The 25356-nt window shown below is 42.1% G+C and overlaps 1 protein-coding gene across 1 annotated transcript; it reads left to right on the forward strand.

Moving 5' to 3' along the window:
- Positions 1-16: 16 nt before the first annotated feature.
- LOC115190843 (protein NLRC3-like) lies at positions 17-21650 on the forward strand. Its single transcript, XM_029748903.1, has 7 exons — positions 17-91; positions 11709-11902; positions 13526-15323; positions 15407-15580; positions 17068-17241; positions 17600-17625; positions 21622-21650. Exons 2-7 carry the CDS (start codon positions 11770-11772, stop codon positions 21648-21650), a joined length of 2334 nt encoding a protein of 777 aa, XP_029604763.1. The 5' UTR covers positions 17-91; positions 11709-11769.
- Positions 21651-25356: the final 3706 nt, after the last annotated feature.

Consider the following 25356-nt stretch of genomic DNA (forward strand, 5'->3'; position numbering starts at 1 on the left):
CCACTGCCCCTAAAATGAGTCTCTCTGGGGAGAGAGAGGAGGGGGCCACTGCCTCTAAAAAGAGTCTGCCTCAAGACACCAGTTCTAAGAGGTAAGAGATCAATTGTAAATATAGTTATTTTAAAGATATACAACACATTTTAAGAGAAGTGTTTCCAAATTACATAACATGTAGGCCTATATCATTAAGTTAAAAAATCCTAGGACCAACTGCAAACACAAGCTAGGTTTCTTTCCAGCTGGTGAAACATATTTTAATGTCAATATTCTAAAATCAGCAGAAAAATTACATTAATATTTTCCCACCAGGGATGTAGACTCCCTACGTGATGACATTCCTGTTATGGTGCAGGTAGACTACCTACATTAATAGATTCCTGTTATGGTGCAGGTAGACTACCTACATGATGACATTCCTATTATGGTGCAGGTAGACTACCTACATTAATAGATTCCTGTTATGGTGCAGGTAGACTACCTACATGATTACATTCCTGTTATGGTGCAGGTAGACTACCTACATTAATAGATTCCTGTTATGGTGCAGGTAGACTACCTACATTAATATATTCCTGTTATGGTGCAGGTAGACTACCTACATTAATAGATTCCTGTTATGGTGCAGGTAGACTACCTACATTAATAGATTCCTGTTATGGTGCAGGTAGACTACCTACATTAATAGATTCCTCTTATGGTGCAGGTAGACTACCTACATTAATATATTCCTGTTATGGTGCAAGTAGACTACCTACATTAATAGATTCCTGTTATGGTGCAGGTAGACTACCTACATTAATAGATTCCTGTTATGGTGCAGGTAGACTACCTACATTAATAGATTCCTGTTATGGTGCAGGTAGACTACCTACATTAATAGATTCCTGTAATGGTGCAGGTAGACTACCTACATTAATAGATTCCTGTTATGGTGCAGGTAGACTACCTACATTAATAGATTCCTGTTATGGTGCAGGTAGACTACCTACATTAATAGATTCCTGTTATGGTGCAGGTAGACTACCTACATTAATAGATTCCTGTTATGGTGCAGGTAGACTAGCTACATTAATAGATTCCTGTTATGGTGCAGGTAGACTACCTACATTAATAGATTCCTGTTATGGTGCAGGTAGACTACCTACATGATGACATTCCTGTTATGGTGCAGGTAGACTACCTACATTAATAGATTCCTGTTATTGTGCAGGTAGACTACCTACATTAATAGATTCCTGTTATGGTGCAGGTAGACTACCTACATTAATACATTCCTGTTATGGTGCAGGTAGACTACCTACATGATGACATTCCTGTTATGGTGCAGGTAGACTACCTACATGAATAGATTCCTGTTATGGTGCAGGTAGACTACCTACATTAATAGATTCCTGTTATGGTGCAGGTAGACTACCTACATTAATAGATTCCTGTTATGGTGCAGGTAGACTACCTACATTAATAGATTCCTGTTATGGTGCAGGTAGACTACCTACATTAATAGATTCCTGTTATGGTGCAAGTAGACTACCTACATTAATATATTCCTGTTATGGTGCAGGTAGACTACCTACATTAATAGATTCCTGTTATGGTGCAGGTAGACTACCTACATGATGACATTCCTGTTATGGTGCAGGTAGACTACCTACATGATGACATTCCTGTTATGGTGCAGGTAGACTACCTACATTAATAGATTCCTGTTATGGTGCAGGTAGACTACCTACATTAATAGATTCCTGTTATTGTGCAGGTAGACTACCTACATGATGACATTCCTGTTATGGTGCAGGTAGACTACCTACATGAATAGATTCCTGTTATGGTGCAGGTAGACTACCTACATTAATAGATTCCTGTTATGGTGCAGGTAGACTACCTACATTAATAGATTCCTGTTATGGTGCAGGTAGACTACCTACATTAATAGATTCCTGTTATGGTGCAGGTAGACTACCTACATTAATAGATTCCTGTTATGGTGCAGGTAGACTACCTACATGATGACATTCCTGTTATGGTGCAGGTAGACTACCTACATGATGACATTCCTGTTATGGTGCAGGTAGACTGACCTACATTAATAGATTCATGTTATGGTGCAGGTAGACTACCTACATTAATAGATTCCTCTTATGGTGCAGGTAGACTACCTACATTAATAGATTCCTGTTATGGTGCAGGTAGACTACCTACATTAATAGATTCCTGTTATGGTGCAGGTAGACTACCTACATTAATAGATTCCTGTTATGGTGGAGGTAGACTACCTACATGATGACATTCCTGTTATGGTGCAGGTAGACTACCTACATGATGACATTCCTGTTATGGTGCAGGTAGACTACCTACATGATGACATTCCTGTTATGGTGCAGGTAGACAACCTACATTAATAGATTCCTGTTATGGTGCAGGTAGACTACCTACATGAATAGATTCCTGTTATGGTGCAGGTAGAGTACCTACATGATGACATTCCTGTTATGGTGCAGGTAGACTACCTACATGATGACATTCCTGTTATGGTGCAGGTAGACTACCTACATGATGACATTCCTGTTATGGTGCAGGTAGACTACCTACATTAATAGATTCCTGTTATGGTGCAGGTAGACTACCTACATGAATAGATTCCTGTTATGGTGCAGGTAGACTACCTACATGATGACATTCCTGTTATGGTGCAGGTAGACTACCTACATTAATAGATTCCTGTAATGGTGCAGGTAGACTACCTACGTGATGACATTCCTGGTATGGTGCAGGTAGACTACCTACATTAATAGATTCCTGTTATGGTGCAGGTAGACTACCTACATTAATAGATTCCTGTTATGGTGCAGGTAGACTACCTACATGATGACATTCCTGTTATGGTGCAGGTAGACTACCTACATTAATAGATTCCTGTAATGGTGCAGGTAGACTACCTACGCGATGACATTCCTGGTATGGTGCAGGTAGACTACCTACATGAATAGATTCCTGTTAGGGTGCAGGTAGACTACCTACATGATGACATTCCTGTTATGGTGCAGGTAGACTACCTACATTAATAGATTCCTGTAATGGTGCAGGTAGACTACCTACGCGATGACATTCCTGGTATGGTGCAGGTAGACTACCTACATTAATAGATTCCTGTTATGGTGCAGGTAGACTACCTACATTAATAGATTCCTGTTATGGTGCAGGTAGACTACCTACATGATGACATTCCTGTTATGGTGCAGGTAGACTACCTACATTAATAGATTCCTGTTATGGTGCAGGTAGACTACCTACATTAATAGATTCCTGTTATGGTGCAGGTAGACTACCTACATGATGACATTCCTGTTATGGTGCAGGTAGACTACCTACATGAATAGATTCCTGTTATGGTGCAGGTAGACTACCTACATTAATAGATTCCTGTTATGGTGCAGGTAGACTACCTACATTAATAGATTCCTGTTATGGTGCAGGTAGACTACCTACATTAATAGATTCCTGTTATGGTGCAAGTAGACTACCTACATTAATATATTCCTGTTATGGTGCAGGTAGACTACCTACATTAATAGATTCCTGTTATGGTGCAGGTAGACTACCTACATGATGACATTCCTGTTATGGTGCAGGTAGACTACCTACATGATGACATTCCTGTTATGGTGCAGGTAGACTGACCTACATTAATAGATTCATGTTATGGTGCAGGTAGACTACCTACATTAATAGATTCCTCTTATGGTGCAGGTAGACTACCTACATTAATAGATTCCTGTTATGGTGCAGGTAGACTACCTACATTAATAGATTCCTGTTATGGTGCAGGTAGACTACCTACATTAATAGATTCCTGTTATGGTGGAGGTAGACTACCTACATGATGACATTCCTGTTATGGTGCAGGTAGACTACCTACATGATGACATTCCTGTTATGGTGCAGGTAGACTACCTACATGATAACATTCCTGTTATGGTGCAGGTAGACAACCTACATTAATAGATTCCTGTTATGGTGCAGGTAGACTACCTACATGAATAGATTCCTGTTATGGTGCAGGTAGAGTACCTACATGATGACATTCCTGTTATGGTGCAGGTAGACTACCTACATGATGACATTCCTGTTATGGTGCAGGTAGACTACCTACATGATGACATTCCTGTTATGGTGCAGGTAGACTACCTACATTAATAGATTCCTGTTATGGTGCAGGTAGACTACCTACATGAATAGATTCCTGTTATGGTGCAGGTAGACTACCTACATGATGACATTCCTGTTATGGTGCAGGTAGACTACCTACATTAATAGATTCCTGTAATGGTGCAGGTAGACTACCTACGTGATGACATTCCTGGTATGGTGCAGGTAGACTACCTACATTAATAGATTCCTGTTATGGTGCAGGTAGACTACCTACATTAATAGATTCCTGTTATGGTGCAGGTAGACTACCTACATGATGACATTCCTGTTATGGTGCAGGTAGACTACCTACATTAATAGATTCCTGTAATGGTGCAGGTAGACTACCTACGCGATGACATTCCTGGTATGGTGCAGGTAGACTACCTACATGAATAGATTCCTGTTATGGTGCAGGTAGACTACCTACATGATGACATTCCTGTTATGGTGCAGGTAGACTACCTACATTAATAGATTCCTGTAATGGTGCAGGTAGACTACCTACGCGATGACATTCCTGGTATGGTGCAGGTAGACTACCTACATTAATAGATTCCTGTTATGGTGGAGGTAGACTACCTACATTAATAGATTCCTGTTATGGTGCAGGTAGACTACCTACATGATGACATTCCTGTTATGGTGCAGGTAGACTACCTACATTAATAGATTCCTGTTATGGTGCAGGTAGACTACCTACATTAATAGATTCCTGTTATGGTGCAGGTAGACTACCTACATGATGACATTCCTGTTATGGTGCAGGTAGACTACCTACATTAATAGATTCCTGTTATGGTGCAGGTAGACTACCTACATTAATAGATTCCTGTTATGATGCAGGTAGACTACCTACATGATGACATTCCTGTTATGGTGCAGGTAGACTACCTACATTAATAGATTCCTGTTATGGTGCAGGTAGACTACCTACATTAATAGATTCCTGTTATGGTGCAGGTAGACTACCTACATGATGACATTCCTGTTATGGTGCAGGTAGACTACCTACATGATGACATTCCTGTTATGGTGCAGGTAGACTACCTACATTAATAGATTCCTGTTATGGTGCAGGTAGACTACCTACATTAATAGATTCCTGTTATGGTGCAGGTACACTACCTACATTAATAGATTCCTGTTATGGTGCAGGTAGACTACCTACATGATGACGTTCCTGTTATGGTGCAGGTAGACTACCTACATTAATAGATTCCTGTAATGGTGCAGGTAGACTACCTACGTGATGACATTCCTGGTATGGTGCAGGTAGACTACCTACATTAATAGATTCCTGTTATGGTGCAGGTAGACTACCTACATTAATAGATTCCTGTTATGGTGCAGGTAGACTACCTACATGATGACATTCCTGTTATGGTGCAGGTAGACTACCTACATTAATAGATTCCTGTAATGGTGCAGGTAGACTACCTACGCGATGACATTCCTGGTATGGTGCAGGTAGACTACCTACATGAATAGATTCCTGTTATGGTGCAGGTAGACTACCTACATGATGACATTCCTGTTATGGTGCAGGTAGACTACCTACATTAATAGATTCCTGTAATGGTGCAGGTAGACTACCTACGCGATGACATTCCTGGTATGGTGCAGGTAGACTACCTACATTAATAGATTCCTGTTATGGTGCAGGTAGACTACCTACATTAATAGATTCCTGTTATGGTGCAGGTAGACTACCTACATGATGACATTCCTGTTATGGTGCAGGTAGACTACCTACATTAATAGATTCCTGTTATGGTGCAGGTAGACTACCTACATTAATAGATTCCTGTTATGGTGCAGGTAGACTACCTACATGATGACATTCCTGTTATGGTGCAGGTAGACTACCTACATGAATAGATTCCTGTTATGGTGCAGGTAGACTACCTACATTAATAGATTCCTGTTATGGTGCAGGTAGACTACCTACATTAATAGATTCCTGTTATGGTGCAGGTAGACTACCTACATTAATAGATTCCTGTTATGGTGCAAGTAGACTACCTACATTAATATATTCCTGTTATGGTGCAGGTAGACTACCTACATTAATAGATTCCTGTTATGGTGCAGGTAGACTACCTACATGATGACATTCCTGTTATGGTGCAGGTAGACTACCTACATGATGACATTCCTGTTATGGTGCAGGTAGACTGACCTACATTAATAGATTCATGTTATGGTGCAGGTAGACTACCTACATTAATAGATTCCTCTTATGGTGCAGGTAGACTACCTACATTAATAGATTCCTGTTATGGTGCAGGTAGACTACCTACATTAATAGATTCCTGTTATGGTGCAGGTAGACTACCTACATTAATAGATTCCTGTTATGGTGGAGGTAGACTACCTACATGATGACATTCCTGTTATGGTGCAGGTAGACTACCTACATGATGACATTCCTGTTATGGTGCAGGTAGACTACCTACATGATAACATTCCTGTTATGGTGCAGGTAGACAACCTACATTAATAGATTCCTGTTATGGTGCAGGTAGACTACCTACATGAATAGATTCCTGTTATGGTGCAGGTAGAGTACCTACATGATGACATTCCTGTTATGGTGCAGGTAGACTACCTACATGATGACATTCCTGTTATGGTGCAGGTAGACTACCTACATGATGACATTCCTGTTATGGTGCAGGTAGACTACCTACATTAATAGATTCCTGTTATGGTGCAGGTAGACTACCTACATGAATAGATTCCTGTTATGGTGCAGGTAGACTACCTACATGATGACATTCCTGTTATGGTGCAGGTAGACTACCTACATTAATAGATTCCTGTAATGGTGCAGGTAGACTACCTACGTGATGACATTCCTGGTATGGTGCAGGTAGACTACCTACATTAATAGATTCCTGTTATGGTGCAGGTAGACTACCTACATTAATAGATTCCTGTTATGGTGCAGGTAGACTACCTACATGATGACATTCCTGTTATGGTGCAGGTAGACTACCTACATTAATAGATTCCTGTAATGGTGCAGGTAGACTACCTACGCGATGACATTCCTGGTATGGTGCAGGTAGACTACCTACATGAATAGATTCCTGTTATGGTGCAGGTAGACTACCTACATGATGACATTCCTGTTATGGTGCAGGTAGACTACCTACATTAATAGATTCCTGTAATGGTGCAGGTAGACTACCTACGCGATGACATTCCTGGTATGGTGCAGGTAGACTACCTACATTAATAGATTCCTGTTATGGTGCAGGTAGACTACCTACATTAATAGATTCCTGTTATGGTGCAGGTAGACTACCTACATGATGACATTCCTGTTATGGTGCAGGTAGACTACCTACATTAATAGATTCCTGTTATGGTGCAGGTAGACTACCTACATTAATAGATTCCTGTTATGGTGCAGGTAGACTACCTACATGATGACATTCCTGTTATGGTGCAGGTAGACTACCTACATTAATAGATTCCTGTTATGGTGCAGGTAGTCTACCTACATTAATAGATTCCTGTTATGGTGCAGGTAGACTACCTACATGATGACATTCCTGTTATGGTGCAGGTAGACTACCTACATTAATAGATTCCTGTTATGGTGCAGGTAGACTACCTACATTAATAGATTCCTGTTATGGTGCAGGTAGACTACCTACATGATGACATTCCTGTTATGGTGCAGGTAGACTACCTACATGATGACATTCCTGTTATGGTGCAGGTAGACTACCTACATTAATAGATTCCTGTTATGGTGCAGGTAGACTACCTACATTAATAGATTCCTGTTATGGTGCAGGTAGACTACCTACATTAATAGATTCCTGTTATGGTGCAGGTAGACTACCTACATGATGACATTCCTGTTATGGAAAAAAGAGGAAGATTGATCTTTATGGGATAATAATGATTACAAAACCCTGTGAGTTTTTATTTTGAATTCTGTGGTCACACATTGAGATTCATGGTTGCAAGTATGATTCCTCTTCAAGCTACTTCCTGAGATTTAGTGAGTTTGAGTTTACCGACATATCAGGCCCGTCTTTAGAAATTGTATCCGAGATGTACTTTACCGGCATAAAAGGTTTTATGGAAGCCTGGTTACATCCATGTGTTTCTCAACCTCTACTTTACACACACGTTTGTGGTCGACCTCCATTAACTTTTTTCACTCTCAATCGTTAATGAAAATTCTTCCCTGCAGCATCTCTGCATGCCAACCAGTTGATCTCAATCAGTTCTTGAGTTTTGTACAGTGCTGTGTCGTGTCTTTGGCATCATTAAACTGAAGACTTATTTGTAGTTTATTAAATCAATTCTCTGTAATTATTAGTACGTGATTAATCAGGCAGATGTCATTTTATTTATTTATTTATTTATTTATTTATTTATTTCACCTTTATTTAACCAGGTTGGCAAGTTGAGAACAAGTTCTCATGTACAATTGCGACCTGGCCAAGATAAAGCAAAGCAGTTCGACAACATACAACAACACAGAGTTACACATGGAGTAAAACAAACATACAGTCAATAATACAGTAGAAAAATAAGGCTATGTACAATGTGAGCAAATGAGGTGAGGTAAGGGAGGTAAAGGCAAAAAAGGCCATGGTGGCAAAGTAAATACAATATAGCAAGTAAAACACTGGAATGGTAGATTTGTAGTAGAAGAAAGTGCAAAGTAGAAATAGAGATAATAGGACAGCGGAGTCAATCACCACCTTCCGGAGACACCTGAAACCCCACCTCTTTAAGGAATACCTGGGATAGGATAAAGTAATCCTTCTAACCCCCCCCCCCCCCCCCCCCAAAAAGATTTAGATGCACTATTGTAAAGTGGTTGTTCCACTGGATATCATGTAAATGTAAATGTAAATAATGGGGTGCAAAGGAGCAAAATAAAATAAATAAATACAGTAGGGGAAGAGGTAATTGTTTGGGCTAAAGTATAGATGGGCTATGTACAGGTGCAGTGATCTGTGAGCTGCTCTGACAGCTGGTGCTTAAAGCTAGTGAGGGAGATAAGTGTTTCCAGCTTCAGAGATTTTTGTAGTTCGTTCCAGTCATTGGCAGCAGAGAACTGGAAAGAGAGACGGCCAAAGGAGGAATTGGCTTTGGGGGTGACCAGAGAGATTTACCTGCTGGAGCGCGTGCTACAGGTGGGTGCTGCAATGGTGACCAGTGAGCGGAGATAAGGGGGGACTTTACCTAGCAGGGTCTTGTAGATGACCTGGAGCCAGTGGGTTTGGCGATGATTATGAAGCGAAGGCCAGCCAACGAGAGCGTACAGGTCGCAGTGGTGGGTAGTATATGGGGCTTTGGTGACAAAATGGATGGCACTATGATAGACTGCATCCAGTTTGTTGAGTAGGGTATTGGAGGCTATTTTGTAAATGACATCGCCGAAGTCGAGGATCAGTAGGATGGTCAGTTTTACGAGGATATGTTTGGCAGCATGAGTGAAGGATGCTTTGTTGCGAAATAGGAAGCCAATTCTTGATTTAACTTTGGATTGGAGATGTTTGATGTGAGTCTGGAAGGAGAGTTTAGTCTAACCAGACACCTAGGTATTTGTAGTTGTCCACATATTCTAGGAATTAACTAGGAAGTCGGGGCACCAAGGAAAAAATTCAGATTACAAAGTTGTCATTTTCCTAATATAACTTTCAGATATTTTAATATCTGATCAATTAGTCTTCTCATTAATTAATTAGTCTTTAACCCACGTTAGTCTCATTCCGAATGTCGTAAATTGTTGGTTATCTGCACGAACCCAGTCTTCACTATGAGTCATCCATACATAAATTGTCTTAGTTAGTAAATCATTTATTTACTAAATAAATCACAGAAATGCTCAAAGAAACAGTAGATATAGTTACAAGGAAATGATAGCGGATGTGGGCTAAACCGGCATCGCAGCTTGGTGGACAAAAGGGAAGTGGGGGTCCACTGAGATAAGACACCACAAAGTTGATAATTATAACAATTGAAATGCTAACCCTTTGCACATGAACGCTCACTCATTCGGGAATAATTGCAATCAATATATATATTTACGCTCAGTGTGTCGTCCTGATCTCTGTTGGAAAGTTAGTTTCTGTTGGAGAGTTTGTCCGCCCTCTCTCTCTCTGCCGTGGTTAGGATGGATAGTTCAGAGTAACATTCAGCAATGTCGTTATAGAATAGATGTTTCGACAGTTGTCGGTCTTCGCGTTCACTGATATCGAATTCCTAGCTGCAGACTAGTAATTAGTATCAAAGATTTGTTCTTATTCTGTCGGTTAGATAGTCTAAGAGTTTAACCACGTGGTATGGTTAAGAATTCAGAAATGGGCTCAAACCTTAGCCCTCTCGTAATTGAGGTAAGCTTGTCTCTACTCAAACCTTAACCCTCTCGTAATTGAGAAAAGCATGGTCTGAAGATAAAATCCCAAGTTAGGGTTATATTCGGAGGAGCAGAAAGGGGCGGTCCCATGACGCCAGCTCAATGTCTGCGCTCATGGGCGGGCCTCTGATTTAGTTAAACTCCAAAAAGAATTGGAGTTTCCTTCATTAAACAGTCTAAAATCCCATTACATAATTTCACAAATAGTTTCATCTTTACTCATTCATTTTATACAACAACTAGATGTAAGCCTCATAACTGAGACTCTTGTATAAACAGGGTTATGGTAATGTGGCTGTATTGTCTCTCATGAGTTTCACAAAATTGTACCAAACTGACCAGTTCGTAGCTGGCTACGTCACCAACCTTTTATACATTCTCCAGAACATGAATATTGTTCGGTTCTCAAGTTCTGTGAGGTGGAAGAAATTCCTTTTGTTCTCTCTATGAAAACTCTCTTATACTTTGGCCATGAGGAGAGAATCTCCTCCAGGAATATATGACCTGCCTAACAGAGCCTGGTGTAGGGAGTATAGAGAGAGGGGGGATGGTGCTCACTGTACCCAAAGAGGGCAACGTCATGACAGCTGTTTTGAGTGAAGTACAGTGAGTGAATTTTAGAGGAGATGGTGTTAACAACCTGCAGCATACGTGTGTTTTGATTCAATCACAGCACATATTTTGTCTAGTGGTGCTCTGTTGGGTTTTGGGCGCATGAGAAATTTGACCATTCGCACAGTCATCTTAAAATCTCATAAGAAATGTGGTGTTTTTTGTCTTCCAGTAATGTTATGCTATTATATTATATCTGTAGAATACTATCAGTATGTAGACATAGATCTGAATCAAACTTTATTTTTTAACATTCATCACTGAAATCACCAGAGTACTCTGTTTTCTGGGCAGTGAATGAGTCGAACAGAGACTACGTCAAGTACAGAATCACATACATACGTACGTAGGAGCTTCTGTTGTTTTGCGATCTAGAAAAGGCTTCCAGAGGATTCAGAACAGCAGCCACTCAGTTTTAAGATACATTAGGACTTAAGTTAAGCTATGTAGTTGTTGATGTGATATTGATGCTCTATTGATGAAGTGATCTGTCTCCCTGTTTTGTTGAAAGTGTCCAGAAGCCCAGAGCAGAGTCACCTTCATCCAGCCAGGAACCTCTGAGACATGACAAAATGTCTGAACAACAAATGAAAAGCTTTGACTACCAGTTGGACTATGAAAATGTTCAGAATTCAGTTGAGACGATGGAGAGGACTGGCAACGAGGGTGCTGTAATGTTCACCCACAGGCCTCTGGATATGAGAAGTAAGACTGGGAGTTACAACATCCCCCCCCGTCCACACCAACACACACCTTTTATATCTTTCTCTATTGATCAAATTAATATTAGATCATGTTGATAAGTTTTAACTGTCAAAAGCTAAACCTTTTAGGGCTAGGGGGCAGTATTTTCACTTTTGGATGAAAATCGTGCCCAGAGTAAATGGCCTAATACTCCGGCCCAGAGTCAAATATTTGCAAATGATTAGTAGATTTGGATAGAAAACACTCTAAAGTTTCCAAAACTGTTTGAATGATGTCTGTGAGTATAACAGAACTCATATGGCAGGCAAAAACCTGAGAGAAATCCTTAGAGGAAATGAAAGTCTGGTTCCTGTAGTTTTCTTAAGTCCTTGCCTTTCTGACACACACATAGGACTCAAATAGCACTTCCTAAGGCTTCCACTAGATGTCAACAGTCTTAGAAAGTTGTTTGAGCCTTTTGCGGTAAACACAGACCAAAGGAGAACGCTGGTAAGCAGGTGCCCTGAAAATCCATTGAGTTCATAGGGCGCGTTCATGTGAGAAGTCCACTTTGTTTCAAAACGTTTTTCAAGGCAATGCATGGGTCCGGTTGGAATATTACTGAAGTTTCACGTTCTCAAGGCCCTAAAGATTGATGCTATACAACGTTTGACATGTTTGAACGAACGTAAATAGAACTTTTTCTTGACTTTCGTCGTCACATTTCCCTCGCGCGTCCTACATTTTGAGTAGCCTACTGAACGCGCAAACAACATGGAGTTATTTGGACATAAATTATGAACTTTATCGAACAAAACAACATTTATTGTGGACCTGGGATTCCTGGAAGTGCCTTCTGATGAAGATTAAAGGTAAGTGAATATTTCTAATGCTATATATGAATTTAGAGTCTCCAAGATGGCCGGTGTCTATAATTGCCTGCTGTTTTTTTTCTGAGCACAATACTCAGATTATTGCAAAGTGTGCTCTCCCAGTAAAGTTATTTTGAAATCTGTCAGCGCGATTGCATTCAGGAGATGTTAATCTATAATTCTTTGAATAACAGTTTAATATTTAATCAACGTTTATGACGAGTATTTTTGTAGATCTTTGTGCTGATTCACCGGCATTTTTGGAGGCAAAATATTTTCTGAACATCACCTCCATTGTAAAATGCTGTTTTTGGATATACATATGAACTTGATAGAACAAATAATGCATGTATTGTCTAACATAATGTCCTAGGAGTGTCATCTGATGAAGATTGTCAAAAGTTAGTGCATAATTTTAGCTGGTTTTCTGCTTTTGGTGACGCCTGTTCTTGCATAAAAAATGGCTGTGTGTAATGTTTTGTCTATGTACTGTCCTAACATAATCTAACTTTATGCTTTCGCCGTAAAGCCTTTTTGAAATCGTACAACGTGGTTGGATTAAGGAGATGTTTATCTATAAAATGGTGTAAAATAGTTGTATGTTTGAGAAATTTGAATTATGACATTTTGTTGTTTTCAAATTTGGCGCTCTGATATTTCACTGGCTGTTGATAGTGTGTACCGCGGGTGGGACGGTGGCGTCCCACGTTGCCCATAGAAGTTAATCTTCTAGTTTTATGGTATTCATATCAATCTCATTGTTTTCCTACAGGTGAAACTCTGCTGACAGTCCAACAAGACATTAAGGCTAAACTGAAACACAAGTATCAACACATATCTGAAGGAATTGGACACCATGGAAACCAAAGTCTGTTAAAGGACATCTACACAGAGCTCTACATCACAGAGGGTGGAAGTGGAGGGCTCAATAATGAACATGAGGTTAGACAGATAGAGATGGCATCCAAGAAACAAACCACACAAGAGACACCAATCAAATGCAATGACATCTTCAAGCCTTTACCTGGACAAGACAAACCTATCAGAACTGTGCTGACAAAAGGAATCGCTGGCATTGGAAAAACAGTCTCTGTGCAGAAGTTCCTCCTTGACTGGGCAGAGGGAAAAGCAAATCAGGACGTTCATTTCATGTTTCCTCTTCCTTTCCGTGATCTGAACCTGAAAAAGGACCAATACAGTCTGATGCAACTTCTTTCCCACTACTTCTCAGAGCTGAAAGAGATTGACAGCATTGAAGATGGTGAAACCAAAACTGTTTTCATTTTTGATGGTCTGGATGAGTGTCGACTTCCTCTAGACTTCAAAAACAATGAGAAGTGCTGTGATGTCACGAAGCCAACCTCAGTGGACGTGCTACTGACAAATCTCATCGAGGGGAATCTGCTTCCCTCTGCTCTCCTCTGGATAACCACACGACCTGCAGCAGCCAATCAGATCCCTCCTGTGTGTGTTGACCAGGTGACAGAGGTACGAGGGTTCAATGATCCACAGAAAGAGGAATACTTCAGGAAGAAAATCCCAGATCAGAATCTGGCCAATGAAATCATCAAACACATGAAGACATCAAGGAGCCTCCACATCATGTGCCACATGCCAGTCTTCTGTTGGATATCAGCCACTGTCCTTGAGATGATGCTGAAAGAGGCAGAGAATGATGAAGTCCCCAAAACTCTGACCCAGATGTACTCACACTTCATTCTCATCCAAATCATTGTGAAGAACAGGAAGTACAACACATCCACAGAAACAAACCCAAAGGACCTGTCTCAGTCAGACAAAGAGATGATCCTGAAACTGGCCAAGCTGGCTTTCCAACAGCTGCAGAAGGGCAACCTGATCTTCTATGAGGAGGACCTGAGAGAGTGTGGCCTTGATGTCACAGAGGCATCAGAGTACTCAGCATTGTGTACAGAGATCTTTAAAGAAGAATCTGGGCTGTACCAAGAGAAGGTCTACAGCTTTGTGCATCTGAGCATTCAGGAGTTTCTAGCAGCACTGCATGTTTTAGAATCATGTCTGGACAAGAAGGAAAATGTTTTCTCCCCCACTAGTGATGAAGAGAAGGAGTCAATCCAGTTGTCTGACTTACACAGGAGAGCAGTGGACCAGGCCTTGAAGAGTGAGAATGGACACCTGGACCTGTTCCTCCGCTTCCTTCTGGGCCTCTCACTGGAGTCCAATCAGCATCTGTTACGAGGCCTTCTGACACAGACAGGAAGTACAACACAGAACAATAAGGAAACAGTTGAGAGAACAGTCAGGTACCTTTCAGACATGATCGAGGAGGAATCCTCACCAGAAAGGATCATCAACTTGTTCCACTGTCTGAATGAACTTGGTGCCAACTCTCTAGTTGAAGACATGCAGACCTCCCTGCGATCAGGAACTCTTTCAGGAACAAGACTAAAACCTGACCAATGTTCAGCCCTGGCCTACCTGTTTCTGATGTCAGAGGAGGTGCTGGAGGAGTTTGACCTGAAGACATACAACACATCAGAGGAAGGTTATCAGAGGTTGCTGCCGGTAGTGAAAACCTGCAAGAGAGCACTGTAAGTTCTGTTATTGAGTTGATGTATATATTATCATTATAATGAAGGATTTGTACATATAACAGATTATCTCCTCTCTTCAGACTGGATGGCTGTCATCTCACATATAAATCCTGTGAGACTCTGGCCTCAGCTCTGCAGACACCAAACTCCCCCCTGAGAGAACTGGACCTCAGCAACAATGACCTGGAAGACAGAGGAGTGGAGCTGCTCTGTGTTGGACTAACCAGTCCACTCTGCAACATACAGACACTAGTGTGAGTTAAATATCTTCAGTATTAGTTATTATGTGGATGTTTTAAACATGTGTTAATCATGTTGTCGTGTCTTTGGCTATGCCGGATTAAGTGATATGACATGCTAACTTATAAAATGATTTCTCTGTAATTAATATTACCTGATTAAGCTAATCATGTAAATGTAATTAACTAGAAAGTCGGGGCACCACAGAAGAACGTTTATAGAGCTGTTATCTTCCGAATAAACTCTTAAAATACTTAGTAATATTTTACATCGATAGCAGTCAATATTAACCCTTAACTTATTTTCAGTCTCATAATGAAAGTTGTAAATTCTTGGTTATCTTCACGAACCCTGGCTAACAAGTTGAATCAGCAATACAAAATTGGGTTTAATTATTTATTTACTAAATACCTAACTAATCACACAGAATTACAAATACACAGAATACCAATGATGTCATACAGAAAACGTCCCGGTGGACGGAACCTGGTAACACAAAGGAAAGGGGGTTGGGCTTGAATGAAAGAGCGGGAAGATTTAGGAACAGAGAAACAGCAGCTATGCCATCGTAAATACATTATCTTATGCATTCTAAATTACCGCCCATTTGGAAAAGGAATATGCAATAAATATTTACTCTGAGCTGCGCTTCGGTAGATTGGTCGTAGATGCTGGCCGGGTTGGCCAACAGATCTTCCTGTACTCGGAACAATGTCTCTGGTGGTAAATTGGATACGTGGTGGTATCTTCGTCCGTCTGTTAGACTGGATCCGTCGTCCGTCCTTTCCTAGCCCCCGTCAACAGCGGCCGCTGCTAACTCAACGGCTAGGAAGTATCACTTCTGTAGTGAATAAGCTCAAAGTTCATACCAGTTCATACCATAGCACACGCCGAGGTTGGCTTAGTTCTGTCCTTGTCATGTGTGTCCTTCTAACGTAGAGGCTGCAGACCTCCCGTACTGGAACTACTGGTTATCTTTTCATCAAAGGCTTATATAGTGGAGAGGGGGGAAGGAGGTGTTTCATCGTTTATAACCCCTGTCTCTTCACAGGGTTGGGCCACTGATCGAGCAGGGCACTTTCCTTATGAAAACCCAATTCTCTCATTTGGAAGCTAAAATTACATTTAATCTCCTAACAAACAATTTCAATATCAAACATTTCAATTGCATAACAATTCCATGTGACTCTGATAACTAGAGGGTGTATACTTTCTCAGGTACAGTTTATGTCGTCCTGTCATCAATCATAATGTCCCAGATAACAATGAACTGACCTCCATACTCATTACGTTATCAAGCATATTTCCAACTGGTTTTATTACCAAAATATGGTTCCTTTCCCCATTTGTTTGATGTTCCCAGACTCTCTATATTTAACAGGACAGCAGTCCTTCAGTAGGGTCAGTAAGAGAGGGGAAGGGAGAAAGGTATTTATGGGGGGGGGGTCATAAACCTTACCCACAGGCCAACGTCATGACAATGTGATCTTCTGCCCTCTAGTCTAGGTCAGTGTGGTCTGACAGAGGGTTGCTGTTCAGATCTGGCCTCAGTCCTGAGTTCACCCAACTCACAACTGAAACAACTGGAGCTGAGAGACAATGACCTGCAGGACTCAGGAGTTATACTGCTGTCTGCTGGACTGGAGGATCCAGACTGTAAACTACACACACTGGGGTAAGTACAGCTGTTTCAGTCAGCTCTGTACTGAGCTGAGTTACACTGCTGTCTGCTGGACTGGAGGATCCAGACTGTAAACTACACACACTGGGGTAAGTACAGCTGTTTCAGTCAGCTCTGTACTGAGCTGAGTTACACTGCTGTCTGCTGGACTGGAGGATCCAGACTGTAAACTACACACATTGGGGTAAGTACAGCTTTTTCAGTCAGGTCAGTACTGAGCTTAGTAAAACAAATACTCTGAAAATCGGATGTTTCATGTCAATGTTTGTGTCATGGACAAATGAATGGGTGACCTACAACATGATTGACACCAGTACATCAACCTAGACAGCTGTTGTGTCTCTCTCTGTAGGCTGTCTGGCTGTCTGGTCACAGAGGAGGGCTGTGCTGCTCTGTCTTCAGCTCTGAGGTCAAACCCCTCCCACCTGAAAGAGCTGGACCTGAGCTACAATCACCCAGGAGACCCTGTAGGGGGACTGCTTTCAGCTGCTCTGGTGGATCCCACATATAAACTGATGAAGCTGAAGTAAGTCAGAATAGATGTCCTAATAGTGTGAGCAGTGGTTGTGTCATAAGTAGTGTAGTAGGGTCAGTAACATGAGGACATGATGGTAGAATTAACCCCTCTAGGACCGGCGGGACGAATTCGTCCCACCTACGTAACAGCCAGTTGAATCCTGTGGCGCGATTTTCAAAACCTTTGAAATGCTATTACTTCAATTTCTCAAACATATGACTATTTTACAGCTATTTAAAGACAAGACTCTCGTTAATCTAACCACACTGTCCGATTTCAAAAAGGCTTTACAACGAAAGCAAAACATTAGATTATGTCAGCAGAGTACCCAGCCAGAAATAATCAGACACCCATTTTTCAAGCTAGCATATAATGCCACAAAAACCCAGAAGACAGCTAAATGCAGCACTAACCTTTGATGATCTTCATCAGATGACACACCTAGGACATTGTGTTATACAATACATGCATGTTTTGTTCAATCAAGTTCATATTTATATCAAAAACCAGCTTTTTACATTAGCATGTGACGTTCAGAACTAGCATACCCACCGCAAACTTCCGGGGAATTTACTAACAATTTACTAAATTACTCACGATAAACGTTCACAAAAAGCATAACAATTATTTTAAGAATTATAGATACATTACTCCTCTATGCACTCGATATGTCCGATTTTAAAATAGCTTTTCGGATGAAGCACATTTTGCAATATTCTGAGTAGATAGCCCGGCATCACAGGGCTAGCTATTTAGACACCCACCAAGTTTAGCCTTCACCAAAATCACATTTACTATAAGAAAAATGGTCTTACCTTTCCTGTTCTTCGTCAGAATGCACTCCCAGGACTTCTACTTCAATAACAAATGTAGGTTTGGTCCAAAATAATCCATAGTTATGTTCCAACAGCGACGTTTTGTTTGTGCGTTCTAGACACTATCCCAATGGTAAATAACGGTCAAGCGCACGGCACATTTCGTGACAAAAGATTTCTAAATATTTCATTACCGTACTTCGAAGCATGTCAACCGCTGTTTAAAATCAATTTTTATGCCATTATTCTCGTAAAAAAGCGATAATATTCCGACCGGGAATCTGCAATTGGCTAAACAGCCGAAGGAAAATACTGCCTGCCATAGAGTTTTTGCCTGCCATAGAGTTCTGTTATACTCACAGACACCATTCAAACAGTTTTAGAAACTTTAGGGTGTTTTCTATCCAAAGCCAATAATTATATGCATATTCTAGTTACTGGGCAGGAGTCGTAAACAGATTAAATCGGGTACGTTTTTTATCCGGATGTGAAAATACTGCCCCCTAGCCCAAAGAAGTTAAGGGGAAGTATATTCAGCAGGCTGAGCACTCCAACACAGCATACATCACCACATGAATACTCTTCTTCTGCATCTCTGATATCCTGTTGGAATTGTACTCTGTTCTGTATGCAGTAGGTAGGGTAGAATACCTGTATGTCTCTAGTAATGAATTATACTCTGTTCTGTATGCAGTAGGTAGGATATAATACCTGTATGTCTAGTAATGAATTGTACTCCGTTCTGTATGCAGTAGGTAGGATAGAATACCTGTATGTCTCTTGTAATGAATTGTACTCCGTTCTGTATGCAGTAGATAGGATAGAATACCTGTATGTCTCTAGTAATGAATTGTACTCCGTTCTGTATGCAGTAGTAGGTGCAACGGTTGTCGTATGTAGTTACACAAAACAAGAAAACGAACAAACTTGACAGTCTTGTCAGGCACACAGCAAAACAAGAAACAACTTCCCACAAAAGACAGGTGAAAAAAGGGCTACCTAAGTATGACTCCCAATCAGCAACAACGATGTACAGCTGTTCCTGATTGAGAGCCATACCAGTCCAACAAAGAAATACACAACAGAAAAAACATAGAACAATACCCAAAAACCCCGACAACACAAAACAAACACACCCCTGCCACACCCTGACCAAACTACAATAACAAATAACCCCTTATACTGGTCAGGACGTGACAGTACCCCCCCCCAAAGGTGAAGACCCCGGATGCACCTGACACAAAAACTAGCAAAACAATAACCCACAACAAAAAAAACCCAAACTACAGGGGAGAGAAGGGAGGGTGGCCAGCGTCACCGACGGTTCTTCTGCAACACCCCCCCTTCCCAATACTCCCCCTACGGAGGTGGCTCAGGAGCGGGACGCAGACCCCGCTCCACCACTGGCTCACCCCACTTCAGTGTCGCCTCTAGAGCGAGGTCCCTCTCCGTCGACCCCGGACTGGAGGGCGACACTCTGGCTGCGTCGGACTGGAGGGCGACACTCTGGCTGCGTCGGACTGGAGGGCGACACTCTGGCTGCGTCGGACTGGAGGGCGACACTCTGGCTGCGTCGGACTGGAGGGCGACACTCTGGCTGCGTCGGACTGGAGGGCGACACTCTGGCTGCGTCGGACTGGCTTAGGAGGTGCCAGACTAGGGACACGCACCACAGGGCTAGTGCGAGGAGCAGGAGCAGGACGAGCTGGTCTGGGCTGACGCACTGGAGGCCTGGTGCGTGGGGCTGGTACTGGAGGTATCAAACTGGAGACACGCACCCCAAAGCTAGTGCGAGGAGCGGGAACAGGACGTACTGGACTGAAGGCCTGGTGCGTGGTGCTGGCTTTGGAGACGCCAGACTGGAGACACGCACCTCAGGGCCAGTGCGGGGAGCGGGAACAGGATACACTGGACCGCGGAAGCGTACTGGCGGTCTCAAGCGCAGGACTGGCACCACCCTTACTGGCTGGGTGCCCGGGTCCCCCCGGCAAATGCGGGATGCTGGCACCGAGCACACCGGCCTGTGGATGCTTGGCCTCGACGCCGTGCACATCACCCCATAGCACGGGGCCTGACCAGTACCACACTGCCTCTGGTAAGCACGGGGAGTTGGCTTAGGGCTCAACCCTGGCCCAGCCAAACTACCCGTGCCCAGCCAAACTGCCTCTCAGGCTTCCATGCCAACTGTGTTCCAACATAACACTCCCGGTCCTCTCCAGCCTTCCTTCATGGTCCCTCTCCGGCTAGGATCTCCTCCCAGGTCCACGACTCCCGATAGCTCCTCTCCAGCTCCTTACCCCGCTGCTTGGTCCGGTGGTGGTGGGAAGTTCTGTAACGGTTGTCGTATGTAGTGGACCAAGGCGCAGCGGGTTGAGTGCTCATTATTAACTTTATTATGAACACTTACACAAAACAAGAAAACGAACGAACTAGACAATCTTGTCAGGCACACAGCAAAACAAGAAACAACTTCCCACAAAAGACGGGTGAAAAAGACAGGTGAAAAAAGTAAAAGGCTACCTAAGTATAACTCCCAATCAGCAACAACGATGTACAACTGTTCCTGATTGAGAGCCATACCAGGCCAACAAAGAAATACACAACATAGAAAAACCATAGAAATACAGAACATAGAACAATACCCAAAAACCCCGACAACACAAAACAAACACACCCCTGCCACGCCCTGACCAAACTATAATAACAAATAACCCCTTATACTGGTCAGGACGTGACAGTAGGATAGAATACCTGTATGTCTCTAGTAATGAATTGTACTCCGTTCTGTATGCAGTAGGTAGGATAGAATACCTGTATGTCTCTAGAAATGAATTGTACTCTGTTCTGTATGCAGTAGGTAGTGTGTAATACCTGTATGTCTCTAGTAATGAATTGTACTCTGTTCTGTATGCAGTAGGTAGGATAGAATACCTGTATGTCTCTAGTAATGAACTTGGATAGTGCACCAGAACACAACAATGTGGTTTAAATGTTGACTGCTTTATTAGGTCTTTGTCAGTCAATAACCTGTTTGTCCTACAGTGTGGATCATGGTGGAGAGTGCAGGCTGAAATCAGGGCTGAGGAAATGTAAGTCTCTTCAGTCCTAATTAACTGCATTTTCAGAACTGTAGTAACATAGTAACTAATCAATACTTGCACTGTTCCTACAAAACCACATTTTATATGAAGATGTGGTTTGATTAAACTCTCCTTTTGTCTACAGATGCCTGTTATCTCACCCTCGACCCAAATACAGCAAACCCACACCTGATTCTGTCTGAGGGGAACAGGAAGGTGACATGTGTGGAAGCGAAGCAGCATTATGAAGACCATCCAGACAGATTTGACTGTCTTTACCAAGTTCTCTGCGGAGAAGGCTTATCTGGATCTCGTTATTACTGGGAGGTGGAGAGGGATGGTGACATGGCTGATATTGGTGTGGTGTACAAAGGAATGAAGAGGAAGGGATGTGAGGATGACCGTTGGATTGGAGGCAATGGGGAGTCCTGGTGTTTAGCCTGCTCTGATAGAGGCTATCGATTTTACCATGCTGGAGTCAGCAGATCCATCTCTGATGCTGTTCCTTACAGAGTTGGAGTGTATCTGGACTGGCCAGCTGGTACTTTGTCCTTCTATAGTGTGTCCTCCTCTGGTACACTGACACACCTTTACACAGAACACACCACATTCACTGAACCCCTCTATCCTGGGTTTGGGATTTCCTTCTCCTCAGTGACCTCAGTGACCTTGTGTCAGATGGATTACCTACACACTCAAAGGTGAGTCATAGCAATGTTTCATCATGTGTTTTCCTCTGGAATCATTTGTATAATTACATTAGTAGTGGTGTGTTTTAATGTGTTCTGTTGGACCTACAGACAGTTAGATTAGTAGTAGTGGTGTGTTTTAATGTGTTCTGTTGGACCTACAGACAGTTAGATTAGTAGTAGTGGAGTGTTTTAATGTGTTCTGTTGGACCTACAGACAGTTAGATTAGTAGTAGTGGTGTGTTTTAATGTGTTCTGTTGGACCTACAGACAGTTAGATTAGTAGTAGTGGAGTGTTTTAATGTGTTCTGTTGGACCTACAGACAGTTAGATTAGTAGTAGTGGAGTGTTTTAATGTGTTCTGTTGGACCTACAGACAGTTAGATTAGTAGTAGTGGTGTGTTTTAATGTGTTCTGTTGGACCTACAGACAGTTAGATTAGTAGTAGTGGTGACTTCACATCTCTAGGGGTTTTCCTCAAGATATGCAATGTCACCATCAGTATTGATTTTATCAAAGTTGACATAGAGGGTTATGTCACATTTACATAATTTAGCATATGCTCTACCCCGGTGGGAATCGAACCCACAACCCTAACATTGCAAGCACCGTGCTCTTCCAACTGAGCTACACAGGACCACATTTTGAAGTTGACATAGTATGTTATGTCACATTTGACAATGCACCCTACATAGGGAGCTGTTCTGTCACCATTTATACACATTTTGTATTGCTTATGAAGACTGTATGTATGCTATATAAAGCCTTTATAAGTTGTAATTAGTTTTATCACAGTCTATCCTTCTGCTTTACCAACACCAGAGACCATGGTGGAGAGAGTTGTATCAAGCCTGGACCTGAGAACACCAGAGACCATGGTGGAGAGAGTTGTATCAAGCCTGGACCTGAGGACACCAGAGACCATGGTGGAGAGAGTTGGATCAAGCCTGGACCTGAGAACACCAGAGACCATGGTGGAGAGAGTTGTATCAAGCCTGGACCTGAGGACACCAGAGACCATGGTGGAGAGAGTTGGATCAAGCCTGGACATGAGAACACCAGAGACCATGGTGGAGAGAGTTGGATCAAGCCTGGACCTGAGAACACCAGAGACCATGGTGGAGAGAGTTTTATCAAGCCTGGACCTGAGAACACCAGAGACCATGGTGGAGAGAGTTGTATCAAGCCTGGACCTGAGAACACCAGAGACCATGGTGGAGAGAGTTGTATCAAGCCTGGACATGAGAACACCAGAGACCATGGTGGAGAGAGTTGGATCAAGCCTGGACCTGAGAACACCAGAGACCATGGTGGAGAGAGTTTTATCAAGCCTGGACCTGAGAACACCAGAGACCATGGTGGAGAGAGTTTTATCAAGCCTGGACCTGAGAACACCAGAGACCATGGTGGAGAGAGTTGGATCAAGCCTGGACATGAGAACACCAGAGACCATGGTGGAGAGAGTTGTATCAAGCCTGGACCTGAGAACACCAGAGACCATGGTGGATATAGTTGTATCAAGCCTGGACCTGAGAAATGTGAGTGTTAACTGATAATTGTTTGTTAAATCAAAATACTTTTAAAGCGTTCATTATAGTTGAGTCCCAGACAAAGAACACAATCCACAATCATGATCTATTGTCAAAACAAACTTAAAGGTAGAGTCAGCGATATGACGTAGATGCACAAATCAAACAGCTTAGAGGGTCAATTTCTACAACAACTAAGAGCGTTGTACCGCAAGGCTAGACGACTGTTTTGTTTCCGTGGTTACCACTCTGTGAGAGAGTGAAGAGAACCTTTCCACATGGGCAGGTACTGTGTGTGACTGTGTGAGAGAGAAGTCAGGCATCTTGCTCATCACAATATCTGTGGTGCTGCTCATACGTCATCATTTAGCTGACTCTACCTTTAAGCTCTCATCCTAGGATCTACCAGAAATCAGACCCCCAACATCTACAAAACATGGACCAGAACGATGTTGTTTCCTGCTTCCACAAACATTCATTAATATAACACTAATGTCAGATTATTGTATGCTAATGAGTGTACATTCTGAGACTGTTGATCACTTATATTTATTTTATTAGAAGTCTATTTAATAATTATTAATTCATTATTACATGAGATTGTCCATTTTAAATAACAACTTATTTTCACTTTAGGGATTCCTCAGAGCTGTAAGACTTGTGACCATGTTGAGGTAAGTCATAATGTCAATTCTTACTTTTACATACCTGCAGGAGTCAAGCACAGTCTCAAAGCCAGGTGGGTACTGACCAACCATTCATACTGGGATATAGACAGTCCTGTGTTCTGCTTTAGTAATATAAACACAGTCTCAAAGCCAGGTGTGTACTGACCAACCATTCATACTGGGATATAGACAGTCCTGTGTTCTGCTTTAGTAATATAAACACAGTCTCAAAGCCAGGTGTGTATTGACCAACCATTCATACTGGGATATAGACAGTCCTGTGTTCTGCTTTAGTAATATAAACACAGTCTCAAAGCCAGGTGTGTACTGATCAACCATTCATACTGGGATATAGACAGTCGAGTGTTCTGCTTTAGTAATATAAACACAGTCTCAAAGCCAGGTGTGTACTGACCAACCATTCATACTGGGATATAGACAGTCCTGTGTTCTGCTTTAGTAATATAAACACAGTCTCAAAGCCAGGTGTGTACTGACCAACCATTCATACTGGGATATAACAGTCCTGTGTTCTGCTTTAGTAATATAAACACAGTCTCAAAGCCAGGTGTGTACTGACCAACCATTCATACTGGGATATAGACAGTCCTGTGTTCTGCTTTAGTAATATAAACACAGTCTCAAGCCAGGTGTGTACTGACCAACCATTCATACTGGGATATAGACAGTCCTGTGTTCTGCTTTAGTAATATAAACACAGTCTCAAAGCCAGGTGTGTACTGACCAACCATTCATACTGGGATATAGACAGTCCTGTGTTCTGCTTTAGTAATATAAACACAGTCTCAAA

The sequence above is a fragment of the Salmo trutta genome, unplaced genomic scaffold, assembly GCF_901001165.1.
Source record: "Salmo trutta unplaced genomic scaffold, fSalTru1.1, whole genome shotgun sequence".
NCBI classification, from domain to species: Eukaryota; Metazoa; Chordata; class Actinopteri; order Salmoniformes; family Salmonidae; genus Salmo; species Salmo trutta.

Coding starts and splice junctions, on each gene's coding strand:
- LOC115190843 (XM_029748903.1), top strand. CDS start 11,770: ATGTCTGAACAACAAATGAAAAGCTTTGACTACCAGTTGGACTATGAA. Junction 11,903..13,525: donor CAGGCCTCTGGATATGAGAA/GTAAGACTGGGA, acceptor GTTTTCCTACAG/GTGAAACTCTGCTGACAGTC. Junction 17,626..21,621: donor TGGCTGTCTGGTCACAGAGG/AGGGCTGTGCTG, acceptor TTTGTCCTACAG/TGTGGATCATGGTGGAGAGT.